At 37.9% G+C, this 18,686-nt stretch overlaps 2 protein-coding genes across 4 annotated transcripts; one reads left to right on the top strand and one right to left on the bottom strand.

The window, feature by feature from the left end:
* Window positions 1–14: 14 nt before the first annotated feature.
* inppl1b (inositol polyphosphate phosphatase-like 1b) lies at window positions 15–16,166 on the bottom strand. Of its 3 annotated transcripts, XM_055224961.1 has the most exons (30): window positions 16,056–16,166; window positions 15,591–15,959; window positions 11,857–12,144; window positions 11,173–11,756; window positions 10,400–10,463; window positions 9,155–9,293; window positions 8,922–9,042; window positions 8,704–8,844; window positions 8,543–8,627; window positions 8,392–8,469; window positions 8,181–8,321; window positions 7,973–8,087; window positions 7,786–7,886; window positions 7,611–7,713; window positions 7,338–7,534; window positions 6,738–6,855; window positions 6,576–6,672; window positions 6,350–6,485; window positions 6,179–6,278; window positions 6,013–6,101; window positions 5,078–5,159; window positions 4,526–4,615; window positions 4,323–4,436; window positions 4,161–4,249; window positions 3,981–4,068; window positions 3,079–3,231; window positions 2,681–2,759; window positions 1,835–2,600; window positions 1,645–1,760; window positions 15–720 (listed from the first exon to the last, which is right to left on the bottom strand). In XM_055224961.1, the coding sequence occupies exons 4-30, from the start codon at window positions 11,307–11,309 to the stop codon at window positions 624–626; spliced, it is 3,636 nt and encodes a 1,211-aa protein (XP_055080936.1). In that variant the 5' UTR covers window positions 11,310–11,756; window positions 11,857–12,144; window positions 15,591–15,959; window positions 16,056–16,166; the 3' UTR covers window positions 15–623. The 3 variants fall into 3 exon arrangements, with proteins under 3 accessions (XP_055080936.1, XP_055080937.1, XP_033829714.1); XM_055224962.1 differs by lacking the exons at window positions 15,591–15,959; window positions 16,056–16,166 and having other exon boundaries at window positions 1,645–1,745; window positions 11,857–12,462; XM_033973823.2 differs by lacking the exons at window positions 15,591–15,959; window positions 16,056–16,166 and having other exon boundaries at window positions 11,857–12,461.
* arr3b (arrestin 3b, retinal (X-arrestin)) lies at window positions 13,618–17,545 on the top strand. The gene is made up of 10 exons (XM_055224694.1): window positions 13,618–13,636; window positions 15,770–15,859; window positions 15,931–15,975; window positions 16,045–16,238; window positions 16,344–16,403; window positions 16,468–16,544; window positions 16,757–16,977; window positions 17,075–17,147; window positions 17,229–17,366; window positions 17,467–17,545. The coding sequence occupies exons 1-10, from the start codon at window positions 13,618–13,620 to the stop codon at window positions 17,543–17,545; spliced, it is 996 nt and encodes a 331-aa protein (XP_055080669.1).
* The last annotated feature ends 1,141 nt before the right edge of the window (window positions 17,546–18,686 follow it).

The following is an 18,686-nucleotide window of genomic DNA, read 5'->3' as shown; positions in this document are numbered from 1 at the left end:
TAAATACAGTTTAATCAACAATGGTCTATCATAGAGATGTGTGCAAAAGAAAAACACACTGCAATATCACAAATAACATGACAATCTTTGCTCTCCAAAACAGCCCTTCTGCTTGGTCAAGTATTGTATTTCCATACAAAATGACTTCCATCGCTTAGTGATGGTCAAGAGTTGCTTTATGCACTTAACGCATAGACGGCATGGTAAACAAAATGAACTAAAGCAGCTCATTACAATAGATATGTACAGCCATAGACTTTATGGTCCACAGGACAAACCAGGGGCTTTTAAAGGATCCAGGCTCAATATAGCACAGTGAACAGTACACAGTCACAGCCTGTGTTGAAAAATGAAAGCCATGAGCAAGGACGGAAAAGTGTATTTTAAAAATATATACAGACCTTATTAAGAAAAAAAATAATGTTTTCATGTTAGATTCACATCAAGTATTAAAGTTTACAGTATGTACAGGGCTGAATGAAGCTGTTTTCTTTGAAGACAGACGGATTTAGTATACACAACATACAGTCAAACTTAGTATTGATATTAATTACCTGCGTTTCAAGTTCAAAAGTCCAAATAGATGTTCCAGTTTCATTTTACATTTAAGTTCTTGTCATTTGTCAACAGTTCCAGTTTTTAGGAAGATTTTCAAGGATCATGCGTCGATGAGCAGGATTTGTTACTCCAGCAGCACGGAGATCTTCCTCTGTGATGCCACTGTGGAAAATATCACTATGTCATTGGTGTTCATGTGTACAATACAGCAAGTACAGGCAGAACTACAGAGCTACAGCTTAAGTATCAGAGCTGCCAGTGGTAAATGCCACTCAGGATTCTTGAAGTAATCTAAATCTATGGTTTGTTATTTTACTACATTTTACTACTTTACTACTACTACTACTATTTTACTACAAGCTATGCCTTTACTTAAACTTTCTTCTGAAGTGAATGTGGTTTGTTGCATGCATTGACAAGTATTTAGTCACACATGAGCCAATTTATAATGACAAATTCTCCCCAAGATCAGTGATATGATTATTGCTATTCTTATTAACAACATGAACAACAACAATAATAATAATAATGTAATAATGTATGCTCAAACTAATACTCTTTATGTTCAGGTTTGGTTCGTGTTCTGATGATGTAAAGTTGATGTTGTTTAAATCATATTGTGCACCACTATACACTGCACACCTCTGGACTCATTATAAAAAAAGCCAGTAGCAAAAGCTGCAGGTGGATTATAATGACACTTTATGGATGCGACTGAGGAGACCACAATGGACTAGTGCAACTGAGATGTGTGTCACTGCACGAGTGAACACTGTACAAAGAACTTTAATGTACAGTTTTATTTGCAGGCTGTAGTCAGAAAATGAAATAATAATGTCACTCACAAACATAAGATTCAGTGCAATTCGCTATCAGGCCAAGATGTGGAGACACTGGTGTGGTTGTCTTTTTATAACATAAATGTTTACTGTTTGTATTGTCACTGTCCTTGTCTACTTTAGAAATGGACCATGAGTCCAGAATAAAGATGAATTGAATACTACTACTACTACTATTACTACTACTACCACTAATAATAATAATAATAATAATAATAATAATAATAGTAATAATAATAATATATACCAGAAATAATCCAGGTCATCCCAGCCACAAAGACGAAGGCAGTGATGGTATTTCTGAAGACCCATTGAAGAGAGAAGTTCCTGCACAGTTTCGGGTGCACCCTGAAAGACAGACACCTGTAATATAGTAGAGCTGCTTTATTATGAGCTTTAATGACAAGGAATTGTTATTACTGATGAGAGTTTCATACCTCTTTAACCCAACCATATTCTCGGTCTGTTGTCATTTTAGGACCATTTCTATACTTTGGCTTTGGCTGTATTGAAGGACTTTTCTGTTCAATGGGAAAGAAATCCACCTCACTGAGAGACTTGGCGATCTGTAAAGCAGTCAGAGAATGGTCTCCAGTCGGGCCTGGGGTCTGGTGCTCTGCCAGCCAGGGAACAGATGCTTGAGAACGTAACACTTTAGCTGGAACATGAGGGAACGCTGCAGGAGGCTTGACAGAAGAGATGGGACTGGTTCTTTCTGGTTGGTTCAGAACTTGGTCTTTAATGATCATCAAGTGGTTCATATACAGGTTTTTGAGGTTCTTCTCAGGCAGAACAGAGTCCTGGGCAGCATTCTTTATGTATTTCTCTTTGGGTTGTACAGTCTGTTCCTGGTATTTTGAAATACTTGAAGGTGGGGAAATAGAGGGGGGATTTTTGGCTGGGAAAAGCTGATAAGAAGAGATTGTTTGAGGTGTGTGAAGGTCATCTGCCTGTGTATATTGTGGCAACAAGGCTGGAATTTCAATCTCTGTAAAGTCAGCTCTGCGGCTGGGCCTTCGGTCAAAGTCTGGACGTCCTGAGACTTTGGGGAGCTGCAAAGCCTCATTTCCAGACCAGATCACAGGAGGGTCTCTGCGCTGAGGTGAAGACTGCTTTTTGGGTACCACTGACAGTCCTTCAAAGATGAAGTAGGCAGGATTGGTGTAGCTGCTTGGAGTCAACAAATAGGGAGTTGCCGGCGACCTGCATTCATTACATGCAGAAAGGCATCATATTAAGTCAAGAAACCTTTATTAAGTAAAGGAACTGTTCAGTTGTATTACCTGTTTATTGGAAAGCGGGTTTGTGCAGGAGAAAGCTGTCCTCTAACTGAGGGTTTGTCTTCTTTATCAAAGCAGAATTCTAAAAGAAAACAAACACCCAATTTCAATTTAATTGTAGTTTCTTATGTGGATCAAGTAAAGAGAAATTATGCCCCGACCTGGTCACACATTATACATGTGCTTTGTATCTCAGGATGCATCTGGACAGGGTGAGCCAATCAGGAGCCAAAAGAGGAAGCAAGAGATAGAAAGCAACAAGTGCAAAGCCATTGATTATGAGAAACCAAATAGAGGAAGAAATAGAAGCAGAAGCATGCTTTGCAGTATTATTTAAAACTAAAGTTAGAGTTATGTAAGAGTTAGGAGGAAACAGGAAATAACACAAATGTATGACTAACCATGGATTTTAGTCCTGGTTCCCCTTCTGTCTTTAGGCACATGAACTCTGACCCTCCCTCGTATGGAGCCCATCTCTTCCCCGCGGTGACTCAAAAATGTCTCAAATTGCTCTGAGGCTCCAATAACAGAGCGCAGGGCCACACAACATTCACCTGACACACACAAACTAAGAGTTAACTGGAGTTTGGCTGTAAAAGGTTTCAAACAATATACATGTTTTCATTGTATTGACAATGACATATTATTCACTTTCATAGTATTGATAATTTTCTTATTAAAAACATAAAAATACAGCTTGTGGTCCTGATGATACGGACTTGCAATGTTCCATTTAATATTCTGAATTACAGAATAATTCAGAATATTAATTTAGTTCATAATTGTACAAGTGTTCATGTGAAGATGAAGACAACATTACAGCTGAGTGACAAAGATGTATGTTCAGAACATGTACAAGATGTTCTATATCTATTTACGGTATATAACTATATACCTCAAATAACTAAGTAGGGCAATGACTTACTGGCATGTACTGGCTCATGACTTGTCAACCTGGTCAAGCCACCAAAATATGTTTCAGCAATTTAAGCACGAGACAACCCCCCAGTTTCAAGTGTATTCTTTATCTAAGTAGTAACTAACGAACATGAGAAGAAAAGATGTTTTCCTGGACACTGACATGACATCACAAGGTGAAGTGTTTCAATTTGAGAGAGAACTTAGCCCAAATATGCAGGGTTTGTGTGTTAAACACGTGTGAATGAAACAAAACAACTCCAGATATGTTTTTGATGAGGAAACAGCATTATAACATAGATCAGAAAATAGCCTAATATGGGCCCTTTAACAGCAACAGCAAACAATAATTTGCTCATAAAAGCATCGTTTCAGTTCTGCTTACCATATGATTCAAAGCCATCACATGATTTCACAGACAGCAGCAAGTGTTGATCTTGAAGATACTCCAAATCAGAGAAGATGGGAAAGAGCTACCCGAGAGGAAAAACAATGATTAATTAATTAATTTATTTATTATTATTATTAATTTATTTTTTTCACATAGCCTTAAAGGATTCTTTACCTTTGGCAACTGTTTAAAAGACCAGCCAAGCTTCAGAAACCCAGGGACATCACAGCTCTGAGAATCATTTTCACAAGAACGACGCGTTTCTAAACATATATATTACGTTTATATGGTTTGCATTACACATATTGTAAAATGTTCTCTTCGGGGATACCATACCTTCAAGACAGGGTGAATAATATTCAATAAAAAATTTGGCTTTGCTTGATGTTTTTACAATGACTTCAACAACTTCAAGTTCAATCCATGCTTTCTCAATGTTTGTTTTTTTATCTGTTTAAAACCAAAGTAGTTAGCCTTTTGAAAAAATTAGACAAATGTATTTTTTTACATTCGTGTCCAACAGAAAACCTTCATATCACCTGTTCTGGAGACAAAATGAGGTGTCACTCCAACTTGGAAAGTGGCAAAAACAGGAGAGTGATCACTTGTGAAGATGTCATCAGTGCAACCTGTCATTAAAAAAATGTTAGTAATATATTTAGGCCTAAGCACAAACGTGTGATGAGGTCGAGCAACTCAGGCAAGAGCTCTGTTGGATTTGTAACATTTTGACAAAAAACAAATAGTAAAAAATAATGTATAAATGAGGAACAAGTATCAAAAATTAGAGTTCTATGAGATCAAATTTTCAGTGAAGACCCAGAGAAAAAATATTGAACAGCTCAGTAGTGTCACAAAAATAGTTTTATTTTGCTACAATTGGATCCTGGCCCTGCCCTAAATCTTACAGGAAGTCGGCCATATGTTTTCATCAAACACTTAAAATTTGGCTAAAAGACACAAAAGCCCTGTGCTAAAAAAAGATTATAAATTAGATTTTACATAGAAGTTTGGAACTGGTCATGGTGATTTTATTTAGAAAAAAATTAACAAATTATATTCTTCATATGTATTACTGACTCTAATCTTACCATATGCAGTGCAATTGATGTATGTTTCTGGATAGGATTTCCACAAAATCCTGTCACACCACGAGGGCACATTTACTCGCACCTACAACAAAAATGATACTGTTATTGTTCTGGTGTGAAACACTGTAAGGCATGCCTCTTCCACTGAGCTATAATGAGCATAACGCTGCTATTTTTGGAATCAACAACTGTTCTCAAAGACAAGTGCGCCGCAACAGGACCTCTCAGGCAGGATTATATTTAGCTTGTGAACTGCATACTTCACATGGTTATAGAGAAGTTATACTTTTAGTGAAGATGTGTTTACCTCAAGATTAATCAAATATCAGCTGTTTCACATTGACTAAAGTCCTATTGTGCAGCTTTAATAGCTTTATCATCAATACATTTGCTGTTGCTTAGACAAGGTTAATGTCATTAATTGGTCTCACCAATTAAAATCGCAGTTGAATCAGTAGATTAAATATATGTAAACCATAATTATTATGGAAGTGTGAACACTAAAATACAAGAGGCTCTTTTTATCTGGAAACATGCAGTCCAGTATCTCTGAGATCTACTTGAGCCTCAGTCTCACAAGAGACAACCGACAAAGATCTTCTGGCCATTCCTTGTACTTAGGTGCAGACCTTTGGAGTCCGAGCCTTCAGAGTGACTGGCCCTACTGAAACTCTCCCCCGGTCAACATCCAACACTGACACACAGACTTTAATTTATACACATTCTTTCACTAAGGTTTTTAGAATCATTTAAAGCACCTTGAGAGTCTTGAAAGGCACTATACAAATCAAAGCTTTTATTATCAACAATCTATACAAATTTTATGAAGTTAAATTATAACTGGATCATGATTTTAAATATATATTGGTTTATAATCCAAACATTTAACTGCTGAAATAAACAGATGTGACTGTACAACATGGTCAAATATTTACCCCAGAAGTCTTGTATTTTTGCCACAGATAACAGTTTCTGGAGCCTCTTTCATATCGATATGTCGGTGGAAATATGATCTTCTCTTCCTCTTAAACACATGAACAGAAAATTGAAGCAAGCAGTGTCATAAAAAAAAGAAATACAGAGAAATAATCAGAAACTCACTAAAATTGAGGAAACACTTCCTCTTGTGCCTTTCTCTGGTCAGCTGGTCGGCACACATGAGGTCTTCAAATTCTCTCTTAGAAACATGTTTTAAAATATCCTATAATATAATCTATGGTCAACATAAGTTTTCTAGCATTTGTTCGAGCACAGTTTAGATTTAGAATGAACCTGCACATCCAGATCCAGTCGGTAGTTGAGGTCCCCACACCAGAACAGGTGAGTGAATCGAAGACTGATGTCAAAGGGGCCAATCTTATCACCAAGGGAAAGCAGTCTCAGGATGTCCATAAAATTCTGGTTTCTCCTGAAAACAAACATAAGTGTTATAATATACACCATTAAACATGAACATCAAAGCATCAAAAACATCAAAAACAAACAAAAAAATATTTACCTAAGGACTTTATCACTTCCAGAGGTCATGTGGCAGTTAACAAATCCAAATGATGTCCCATTAAAATAGAAAGAGATACCAACAGCTCCTTTATTTCCTGGGAATACAGCAATTAAAAAAGCATTAATAAATTCTAGTCTGCGGTTATTTGAAGGGTCTTACCCAAAGTGTTGCCTAATCCCGTTTTGACGCTGGCTGTGGCCACACGGCTGATGCGCCCCTCATGTTCAGGCTTCACAAACACTGCCAGTCTCATGTTCCAAAGGGACTGCACTGCCACCTACAGGACACACGTTTGCATTACGATGTGTAAAAGACCTGCCTTTTTTATTCATTTTATTGGCCTCTTCAGTAACGACCAGTGAGAGGAAGAATTCTTAGAGTATTGAATGGCTGCATTTTGTAGCACATGGTCCAATCAGAGTGTTCTGAGGACTTGGAATACTTTAATTAAGTTGTGTTATATTACATCTTAAAAATGGGGATTATAATAACCTTATGCTTATCATCATTCGTCAGAAATGGAAAAAAGAAAATGCTTGTGCACTCATCAAAAGAGCCGTATTATGATTTTTTTTTCTCACTAATGTGTGCAGTTCAAAGTCCAAAATGCGTGAAGTACAGTTGTGTAATCGTTTGATTTTAGTCTACGTGTACCAAAATAAAGTAACTAAAATTTGACACATGCATTTAGTTACTTCCCAGCATTGGTGACTACTAGTATCATTTGAAACAGTAGAATACAACGGGGGAGGCAATTACCAGTTTAAAGTCAATATGAGTGTAGCTGCGAAGAGTGGATTTCACGTTTTCGGTCCACTCTCTCTCCCCCTGTGGATTTTCTTGAGTGCCCACAGCATATATGTCATGAGGGAGAAGGCCAATGGACTCATCTGGAGTGTGACCCAAACCACAACAAGTTACCCATGACTGCAGGGTTCCTGGAGGCGGGGAACCACCTGTATAGCAAAATATTTTCTTTTTAAATACAATACCAGTTCTTGCCTTTCACAAAGTGTATATGATTTCTATTACCCATATTCCATGTGCCAATAAACACAGAGATCAGGTCTGGTTCAGTCATCCCAGAGTGCCGCACCTTCATCAGCTGCAGGAGTTGGCAGAAAGCGTCACGTTTCTGAAAAAAATTAAGAAAAAGAAAGATCAATATTTGAACATTTTAAGAAGAAATTTGATAGCTTAGTCATACCCTAGCACTTTCAAAAATCATCTCTCGCGGCGTGTTGTGAAGTTTGTCAACCACCATCTGAACCTTAGCTGAACTGCTCGGATATTTCACAATCTGAAGAACTGATGGAGCAAAATTACACTATAATACTGTCTCTACACATGTATGAGCAATGTGGTAAATGGATGGGAGAATAGGGTGCACTTACTTCTATCGTGGGAAACCTTTTCAACACTAAATGAGTCAGCTTTTCTGTCAAACAGGATTACACCGGAGTCCACATCAACGGAAACAATCTGTCGACCATAGCGTACCATCTTCACCTGGGTAGAAAAAGATGAACAAATTATGATAAGAAACTGAGATAAACCAAGTGTATGCCTGATTTATGATTGATATTTATGATAAGTCTTTACCTGGAAGGAGTGGATAGTCATTTGCCTAAGATTCTTGACAGGTGCAGTGCCTGTCATATTGATGGTTGTAGATTCTGGGGGCGGGTCTGGTTGCACTGCTAAATTGTGATTGGTCACTGCCTCTTGTAGGGCTTGTAACACCTTGTAAAGAGGAAATGTCAGAGTCCACAACATTACAATTGTAGTATTCCATTGTAATTGCGTAAAATACCTTTTTCTCTAAAGATGAAAGGAGGCTCACTAAGGATGAAATCTTGCGCAACAAAATGTCTATATCCATGTCTGAACCCTTTTAACAAAGTTGTATTCAATAATAATCACCAATAGATTGTTCACCCTCAGTGTTTCTGTGTCTTTGTTACCTGAGCCTTGTGTGTTAAAGAACAGTTGGTACTGTCAAAGACTTTGACTAGTGTTTCCAAACTTGAGAGAGTAAGGTCAATCTCACTGTCAATGAAAAGCTTAATTTAGCATTATAGTTTTACTTTAACAAATGATACACATGTAGTGTTCAAATACAAACTTGTTCAGGCCCTGGCAAGCTGTTCCCAGAGTGCGTCGGAGGTGAAAAAGATTTGTGGACCCTTTGTGTACATTCTCAATGTCAAGGGACAGCTCACTGTAGAGGTAGTTATGAAGCAGAGAGATCATCTCACTCCCTGTACTATAAAACACATTGAAATAAATGATACAGCAAATGTAAACAAGTAAACTGTGCATACTCTTACTAGAGCTTTGTACCTGGATGTGTTCAGCTCCAGTAATTTTTCCAGAAATAATGTTGAAGGACCTGGATTTACTTGTGGAGATACAGACACAGTGGTGGCTGGCAGCATCACTGGAGGCGGAGGTCTCTCATCATCTGCACATCCCAAAAATAAATATACCATCAGTACATATTTATATGCATATGTGTCTCATAAAAATATACTATATCGTTCATTATTGTGTTAGCTTTTACTGTTAAGTTATACCAGAGCTCTCATCCCCAGAGTCAGCATCCCGTAAAACAGGGTACACGAGTGGAGAAACCAAGCCTTTGTGTGGATACTGATACCCCATCACTAGGTCCTCCAAAGTCCGAAAGCAGTTCACCTGCACTCCCTGGGTTGTCTGTGAGACAAAAACACAAAACAAAAGTCCACTCAGTGTCCTGTGTCAACATGAAGTTCATGAACCTTTACCTGGGTGTCTATTATCTCTTCAAACAGATACAGAAGACACTATAAACAAATGCACTGTGCACAAAAACATATGCTTCTCCATAACTTAGCGAAAATTGTTGCCTGGCAAGTCCTAAATGAAGGATATCAGTCTGGTCACCACTCCCTCCATCGCACCTCCAACCAGTATCAAACGTGACATGACATGTGCAGTCAGATTTGTTTCTATCAGTGATGCATGTGAAATGAAGGAGCGCCTTAGTCATCTATCATTTTGCAACAAAATGCAATTTGTCTCACCTTTAGTGCTTCACTCATTGATTTCGCAGAAATCTTCAGTGCTCTTTCAGTCCCCTGTTCTGTCATATTATTTTTTCCTTTCTTTTTTCTTCATAAACTGCCTGTTTGTTTTGATACGGATGGATCATGCATGTCCCTGACTGACTAATCGTGACCAGACTCACATCTTAGTAAAGTACTGGAGAGGTTTATGTTCTGGATTTTAGAGAAGAGAATTGTATGGACTAGATTGTAAAACTAAACATAAATGCTACTAGAAAAAATGTGAAACAAAGACTTTGAAGTTCTATTTTGTAGCTCCTGGACATTTGTAATACAATTTGTTACCACAAAGTCTTGTGTAAGAAGACAGAGGAAAATAAAAGAGTGTTGTTTGTTTTGTGTATAATTTACAAAGAAATACTTCTACCAAAAATACTTAGAAAAGACGACTGTGTCATTGATCGTAAACTAGTTTTCTTTATGCACAAAAAGACTATAGTCCTGTGTCAGTGGCCTTCTGCGTGGGTTAAAGAAGGAATCTTTGAGACAAAACACTTATTCTCTGTTCTGCTGAGCTCATGCACCAAGCATGCAGCCACATGGCAAAGTTGTCATTCAAGCAACAAAACCAAAGCCAATGTAACACTCGAACTGAAGGGTAAAACAAATGTTCTGTTATATTCTGTAACAAACCATTGTTTCTCTATAAGTTCTTTTCTTGTTAAACTTAAGCCAAAGATATAGCATCTTCACTGTTACTGTATTGTCCCTCACCTGCACTGCCAGGAGGCCATCGGTGTCTGGAAGAATGCGATACGTGTGCACATGTCGCTGGAACCTATGAAACAAACACAACTATATATAATAATGTATTTACGGAAAATATCATAATAGCTGTATTTTCATATAAAACACAAACAAGTTGAACTGAAAAATATGTATTGAGACTTATGTATTTTATAGGTTCATCATCTAAATGAATTTAGGGGGGTTGGTGTTGGCTTAGTCTATCCCAGCCAATACAAACAAAACAGGAGAGACCTTTTGAAATGTACAAGTATTAAACTGGGAAAGTTGATGAAGAATGAAGAGAAAGGGTTAGCACATTCTGCTGGGCTCAGCTTTCAGGAATGTATCTGGCTCTGCTCGATGAGCAGGCAGCGTAGTGCGGTCACTGGGGCTCCCGCCCTCTTTCAGGGGTCCCAGGCAACACAGAGGGCTACAGGAGAAACCAGGTCCTGAGCTGGGGTCAGAGTGGGAGCATGTCCTCTTCAGTGGAAATGCATGATACTGTCTGAAAAAGTCTCAGACAGCAATGGGCAATTTTTGGAAAGAAAAACAAAAAAACAACTAAGTAAATGGTTTTCTAGTTTTGTTGTTTGTATGTTTGTATGTTACAAAAGTTATACATACATACATATCCTATAGGTCTACTAAAGTAAGACATTGCACTTTGTGTGGACTTTTAATGCACAGTAATACACTAGTAACTGCATTATTGGCTTGGTGAATTTGAAATCCCTTCCAGCAGTAACTGTCATACTCACAGGAGGCACAGTGCGTAGGCCCCAGGCACAGACTCACTGTCTCTCACGAGGTAGCTGCCATCCCTCCCGGCCCGGGCTAGTAAATCCTCTGCATGAACACGACTGATGTCCCTGTGATACCAGGCCGCTGTCGCCATGGTGATCTGTGCAGAATACTGTTATGGCTATAAAAGTACCCCACAGGAGGCGGAGAGCTCCACATAACACGTGATGTTATGTTTACTGTCAAACTCAATCATTCTTCTGTCATTCATGATGCAAAAAGAGCAAATGTGCGATGTTCCCTTCGCACATGGTCCTTTAGTTCTAATCCACGTAGTTCACAGCAGGACTTCCTCAGTCTCTATTAGTTCCTTCTAAGTCATGCATATTGAATTAAAGGGAGAAGGCTCAGTCTGGCTCAGTTCACTTGTCCAGCCGCTGTTAAGGGAGGTCCACTCTGAATTTGTGATAATATCACTTTCTCCCTGTGAGCCTCTGTAGTCTGGTGAGTCTGTTGCTCCAACAAACACACACCATCATAACTGAGTCCTGAAGGTAAGACAGTAACCCTGAAGCAGTGATGACACAACCCTCCTCTCCGCCTGAAGCAAATAAAAGAGTTACAAAAGAGAGATCAAATAAAGAAATTAAAGTACATACAGGGTAAAGACATATTCACAAGTATCAGAGGGACCAACATACCTCAGATGGACCACAGTCAGGACTAAAACCAGACAGGCATGCACCAGAAACCAGACCAATTCAAATGATTTCCCAGCTCTGTTGCCTTATAAGGAAAAAGCAACACCCATGAAAAGTTCCTCTGATGACTACAGTTGTCCCGGCCTATAGATTTCTTAAACAGAGTGTCTGGCGGGATGTGGGTTACTCAGATTCAGTGGCTTGACTTACAGCGGAAGAGATCTGGCGTTCTTTCTATATTGGTGTGTTGTCAAAACGCACCGTGGTGTCCAGCACTCCTGCACAGAGCTGTCAGAGCAGAGGAGAGTCCCGTTAGAGAGAAGTGCAGACAAAGGAAGTGACTGCGCATTCCAGATGGCGGACTTAACCAGGGGAAGAATTCTTGCGAGGGGCTCAACTTTAGAACCACTGTGTGAAACTTCCCGTCTGTCCAACTCTCTCTCTTGCCTCCTCCTTTTCTTCCTTCCCCTTCTATTCATAGTCCCATACACAACATACACACACTCAGGTGACCTCATCCAAAAGTTTTCTCTCCTTTCTCCAACACATATGGTTACGATCAAGTCTCACTAACCAGAACATCACCCGTTTTCCCTCCCTGGTTCTATTCAGTGTAATGCAGCACAGTGGGATGTACATATTTGCTCTGTTGCCTCTATCGACTCAGCAGAAATGAGCCGACCACTTTAACCACAACTATCATAAAACAAACAAACACAAAAAAAAGAAAAACAAACATACAAAACCCTCCTCATTTATCTGGTGACGTACAAACTTAACCCTTAAGCCTTACCAACTGTGTCTCATGTTGTTCCATGCCTAAACAAAAAAGCAAGAGAATAAACATACACATAAAAAAAGCCCTGACTAATTCTGTCTTTACTATAGCCTATATTTTACATGTGTTGGACCACTTGTATTAGGCTGTTTTTGAAAGTACTGATTTTCCCTGTCAAATGTTTCTACTTAACCAACCTACAGTAGGAAACCACCAATTAACTACTAAAAACGGTTTTAGAAGCAAATATCAAGCAGTGTGCCAGTGCCCCAGTCCCCCTGCAGCACCTGTTCTATTATAATCATGCTAAATGTCATTATCTATAAAGACGAACGTGCTTTAAAAGGCAACAGCTTAAGTATAAGTGGCTTATGTCACTGCTTAAACTCCCCACAGCAAAAGTGTCACAGGTTCCTTTAGTACCACCTACACATACAACAGACTTCCTTGTTGCTGCTTTGCTCAAATTGCCTAAAATCACTGACAATGCTTTTAACAGCTTTTGGAGATAACCTTTAGTTCCTTGAAGCATAATGTTATGGATCTTTACTAAGCAAAGACTGCAGGTAGTCTTTAATGCATTACAAAGCTTAATTCCTTGGTTGCAAACAACCGGATGATGATCCGGGGCGGGAGAGGTCAGCTTCGTCTCTGAACAGTGTTAAAGGCGTCTTAACCTTGTTCACACATAAACTGATCTAATTCATTATCTTTGTCCGCCAAGGTGTAACACTTACCATGCTTTCTTTTTAGTATCTTCATCTTTATCATATTTATTTTTAGGAGCCACCTACACATACAACAGACTTCCTTGTTGCTGTTTTGCTCAAATTGCCTAAAATCACTGACAATGCTTTTAACAGCTTTTGGAGATAACCTTTAGTTCCTTGAAGCATAATGTTATGGATCTTTACTAAGCAAAGACTGCAGGTCGTCTTTAATGCATTACAAAGCTTAATTCCTTGGTTGTAAACAACCGGATGATGATCCGGGCCGGGAGAGGTCAGTGTTAAAGGCGTCTTAACCTTGTTCACACATAAACTGATCTAATTCATTATCTTTGTCCGCCAAGGTGTAACAATCTCCCTAATCTCCACTACTTTAGTCAACCAATTAAACATGGTTGACAGAGAAAGACTGTGCACGGTCCAGCAAAGTGATTCCTGCATTAATGAATTAGTGGGGCTTGTAAAAGATCAGCTGGAGATTTTCAATTTCAAGTCTAGTTTATAAAATGTATTTAGTTTAGATGCCAACTATTTGCAACTGGAATAAAAGGAGGATGCAAATGTTCTCTCATTTCATGCCTAGTGCTGAATGTGACAAGGCTATAGGTTCCTAGAACTGTAGATTTCTGTAAAAGAGTCATAAGCACAGATTAGACAAGGCTTGGAAAAGCCATCTGTCACCATGGCCACCATAACAACCAGAGTCAAACTCTTTTAACCACTTCAGACTCCACGACAACATCCTTCAACAATTTAAAGACTTTAGGCAGAATTTTAAACATTTAAAATCTGACTCTGATCCACATATTTTACTGTAAATTTGTGGACAAATACAAATGTAATACATTGCTTAAGGGAAGATAACAGCTATTTTCTGGTCATTTTGGTTAAGTCCACATTTCTAATCCGTAGCCCCTTTCATCTAAGGGACGCATAACCCCCTCTATTTGAGGGTTATAGAACACTGATGCAATCACATTGTTTGATTTCTTATCAATAGAATGTGTAACCCCCACTTTGGGAGTAGTATAAAACATTGGTGCAATCTCACCCTGTTAGACTTTGCTTTAAACCCCACTTAGGACACTACTCACTTGACTCTGCTTTGAATTTTGCTGGACGCTGCCATTAACCTGACTGTATTGTTGTAACCAACAACATAGATCTACAGAATGATCCCTGTGCCTCTGCGCCTGGGCGTCATGCAACAGAACAGAAACCGACACATTCTTGGTTCATACTAGTTGGTATAACAATAAATATTAATAATAATAATAATACCCAAGAAAATGGTTAAAATAACTAAAACCATTTAAAAACAAATCAATAACACTGTTTGCTTGGGGTTGTATGGTTCTGCGTGGCTTATCTATAGCCCCCACCCAGTCAAAATTATTTTTACCTACACCAGTCCCAGTGTAATGCATTAATAAGATTGTGTCTAAAAGAGACCTCTTTGGGGCCTAGAATTATCTGAAGGGACGAATTCAAGGTTGGGAGGCCAACGTATAAAGCCATTCAAAGCAGTGATCGCCATTCATACCATTCGCTCTCAGCAGTGACAGGGCAACAGAGAGAACACAGCTCATTGTAAGTTGGATATTTATTCATTATCATATTATATATCATTTGCATTTGTAGAAACGTTGTTCTTTATCATGTATATTCATATTGCTGTTGACAAAAATGCTATATATATGTATCCTTTCCTTTATATATATATATATATATATATATATATATATATATATATATATATATATATAATATAATATATATATTATTTCTCTTTCTATTGGCAGAATCATCAAAATGTCTAAGTGAGTATTTTTTTGTATTATAATATTATACTACCCTGTAATACATGGATACAATCTAAATATTGTTTTAAATGCTAACCATAACACATTTTAACAAAAAAGCCTAAACTAAAATATTATATTTTCAAAATAAAGGTTCAAAACATGTACAACCTTCAGCCGCCCAAATTTAATTTAAACAAACTATACAACTCTTTAATTTTACTAACAAAGCTGTGAATATATCTTCAGTTCAAATTATCCAACAGGTGTCTTTTTATCCTGATCTTGGTAATCCATGCTCTGAGGCAGTAAAGTTGTAACACGGGATGGGATGAGGTTACCGTTGACCAAGTTATGTGTTGACTATAAGAATCAACAACTCACTATGACAAAGTAATGCTACATAAAATACATAGAAACACTTACAGTCTCTCTTGGTCCTTCTCTCCCTCAGAGTTTTCAGGAAGACCAGTGGCAATGGACAAGTAAGTGGTCTCTGTAATGTAGTCATTATAGGGCACTCTGAGAGCACAGGGAGGAGTAAGATTTGTATGTTGCTCTTCCAGCTCCCAGAAATAGCTCAAAACTCTTGTAACTTTGGCAAGCAATAACATTTTCCTCTGTTTTCGCTCAGATTGCTCTGTACTTGGGGAAGAGAGACTTTGTGGATAACATTGATTCAGTGGAGGTTGTTGGTAAGTGGAACTTCAGTCTCCTCACCTCCACAATCTCATAGTAGTGGACTAATTCTATATCTCATTTCTAGATGGAGTTGTCAAAGTTGACCCCTCAGCTCTTAATGGAAAAAAGGGTAATTGTTAAAACAATTATGATTACAGATTTGTCATGGATGAATATTAAACAAAAACATATTTCACAGTGTTTGTGTACCTGGCGTGTGCTTTTCGATATGGAAGTGAGGACCTGGATGTGATTGGGCTGTCCTTCAGGAGAGACATTTGGATCCAGCGTATTCAAATTTATCCTCCTACAGGAGGATCTGCTGCCCAAACTCCAATGCAAGAGTCCCTTATGAAAAAAGTTGGAGAGCAAGGACATCCCTTTTCATTTCAGGTAATAAATAATAATAAATTATTATAAATTATTTCACAGCATCTCAGTAACTTTTTCAGAAAATTTTGTCTAGAATAACATTATGATCTGATTTTTTTTTTTAAGATGCCAACCAACCTTCCATGCTCAGTTTCCTTACAGCCTGGACCAAATGATGCTGGCAAGGTAAACACATTTTTTTTCTATAAAAAAAAAAGTTAAATTAACCCTTGATCTTATACAATCATAGGCATGTGGTGTGGATTTTGAAGTCAAGGCATACCTCGCCGATGCTCCAGATAATCCTGATGAAGTTATTGAAAAGAAGTATGTACTGTGTACTATGTACAATTAAAATATATGGGTGTGTTCACACTTGCATAATCAACACATCAAAGTTGTGATAAAGTGGGACTAAACCTGGACCTAATCCTGGACCAGATCAGGACCAAAACAAGACAAGTGAAAACACACCCTAAGACTCAACAGTTAATAGCCATCTTAGTTGAATTTATATCTTTCTGTTATAACTCTGCCAGAGATACCTGCCGCCTGATGATTCGCAAAATTCAGTATGCTCCAGCCACCAACAAACCCGGAGCCAAGGCTGAGATTAGCAAAGGCTTCATGATGTCTGACAAACCAGTCCACCTGGAAGCATCTCTGGAAAAAGAGACCTATTACCATGGTGATCCAATCACTGTTAAAGTGAAAATCAATAATGAATCTTCAAAAGTGGTGAAGAAAGTCAAAATTTCAGGTGCATAATACACTAATTATACATTACACTAATACACTAATTGGAGAAAAAGAAGAGAAAAAAGACTGACTTTCTAATCTACCGTTTTTCCTTTTAGTCGAGCAGTTTACAAACGTTGTACTGTACTCATCTGACACTTATGCCAAACCTGTCTGCTCCGAAGAGTTTGGGTAAGAATTCTAGGACCTTTCGATATCATGTAAATGCTTTATTTTTTTATTACAATGGGCTGTAATGGGACTCCTCCACAGGGAGACAATAAACCCGAATGCCACCCTTGAGAAGTCCTTCCAGTTGACGCCCCTGCTGTCTAACAACACAGAGAAGCGTGGCCTATCAGTCGATGGCCGACTTAAAGATGAGGACACTCACCTCGCCTCAACGACCCTGTAAGCATCTTCTACTAAACACATGACATAACTCAAGACTCATCCACTTAACCATATCTGGGCCAAATCCTAAAGCTTTGGAACTATTTCTGTGCTTCAGGAGTCAAGGAGATAAAGAGATGCAGGGAATCATTGTTTCTTACAAAGTAAAAGTCAATCTGATGGTGGCTGGGGGGTAAGTTCATTTTTTAATCAAGCATTTCTTGAAAACAAATACAAAAACAAAACACAAATAGTATGTTTTCTGTTTCCTTTTTTAAAATAAAGTCTTCTTGGGGGCCTGACTGGAAGGTAATTTATTTTTTTCAATGGTGTAAAAAAATTAATGTCTGAATATATTGACAAATTTTGATTTTTTAAACATTCTTAGTGACGTGACTGTTGAGCTTCCCCTATGTCTGATGTCCCCAAAGCCCGCAGGTAAGTGCTACAAATCGTACAACTGAAATTTCAAATTGATAACATGATTTTAATTATAATCGCTACTACTTTCCTAACTTTAATGTGGACTAAACAGAAGTGTAAGTATTTTAACATATTTGTTTCACAAAATTAACTGTATTAACTGTATGACTTTAAATCTAATGACCAAAACTAATCCTTAATTTTAATTGCTTGTCTACTTGACAAACAGCAAACTGGATTAAAGACCAGCTTCATACAGGTGAGGTCACCTTGGTTGTGTTCATAGACCCCCACAAAGATCATTACAGTTTAAATCCCAAAATACACCAAATAATTTCCTAAGGAGAACATAGTGATGATTCCAGAAATAACCTAGCAGTCGTGTCCAGCTAATAATCTAGCATTTTCAATCAAATTACTCCTTACCTTGTTTTTTTTTGTTGGTTTTTTACCTTTTATTACAGAGCAGATGTCACACTGGAATCCAACGAGTCAAAGAGTCAAGTCAACTGAAAACACACAACAGAGACACTCCAATGAATGTTATGTGTTATGTGTACATTTCCAAATAAGCCACAACAAAGAAATAAAACATAAAGAACTCTCAATAGTCATAGAATATTCGTGTTATTTTGAAATGATCTGAAATATTTTGAAATAGACTGTAGACTGAAAAATACCTAATAATTCTAATGTTATGTTACATCGTTGACAAAATGTTATAGGCCAATCAATGCCTCACAAAATCATTCTTAAATCCCTTTGTCAATGTCACCCTTTATGACCCTTTATTATTAAAAATAAAATTGTTGATTTACTCATCTGTATCATTTTATTGGTAATAATAATTGAGGGCTATTACTTTACAATTTCATATAAATTTGTCAGTCAGACTACTAGTGTTGGAAAGATAGA

This window comes from Periophthalmus magnuspinnatus, chromosome 10, assembly GCF_009829125.3.
Source record: "Periophthalmus magnuspinnatus isolate fPerMag1 chromosome 10, fPerMag1.2.pri, whole genome shotgun sequence".
Classification (NCBI taxonomy): Eukaryota; Metazoa; Chordata; class Actinopteri; order Gobiiformes; family Gobiidae; genus Periophthalmus; species Periophthalmus magnuspinnatus.
This window is presented reverse-complemented; position numbering and strand designations above follow the sequence as displayed.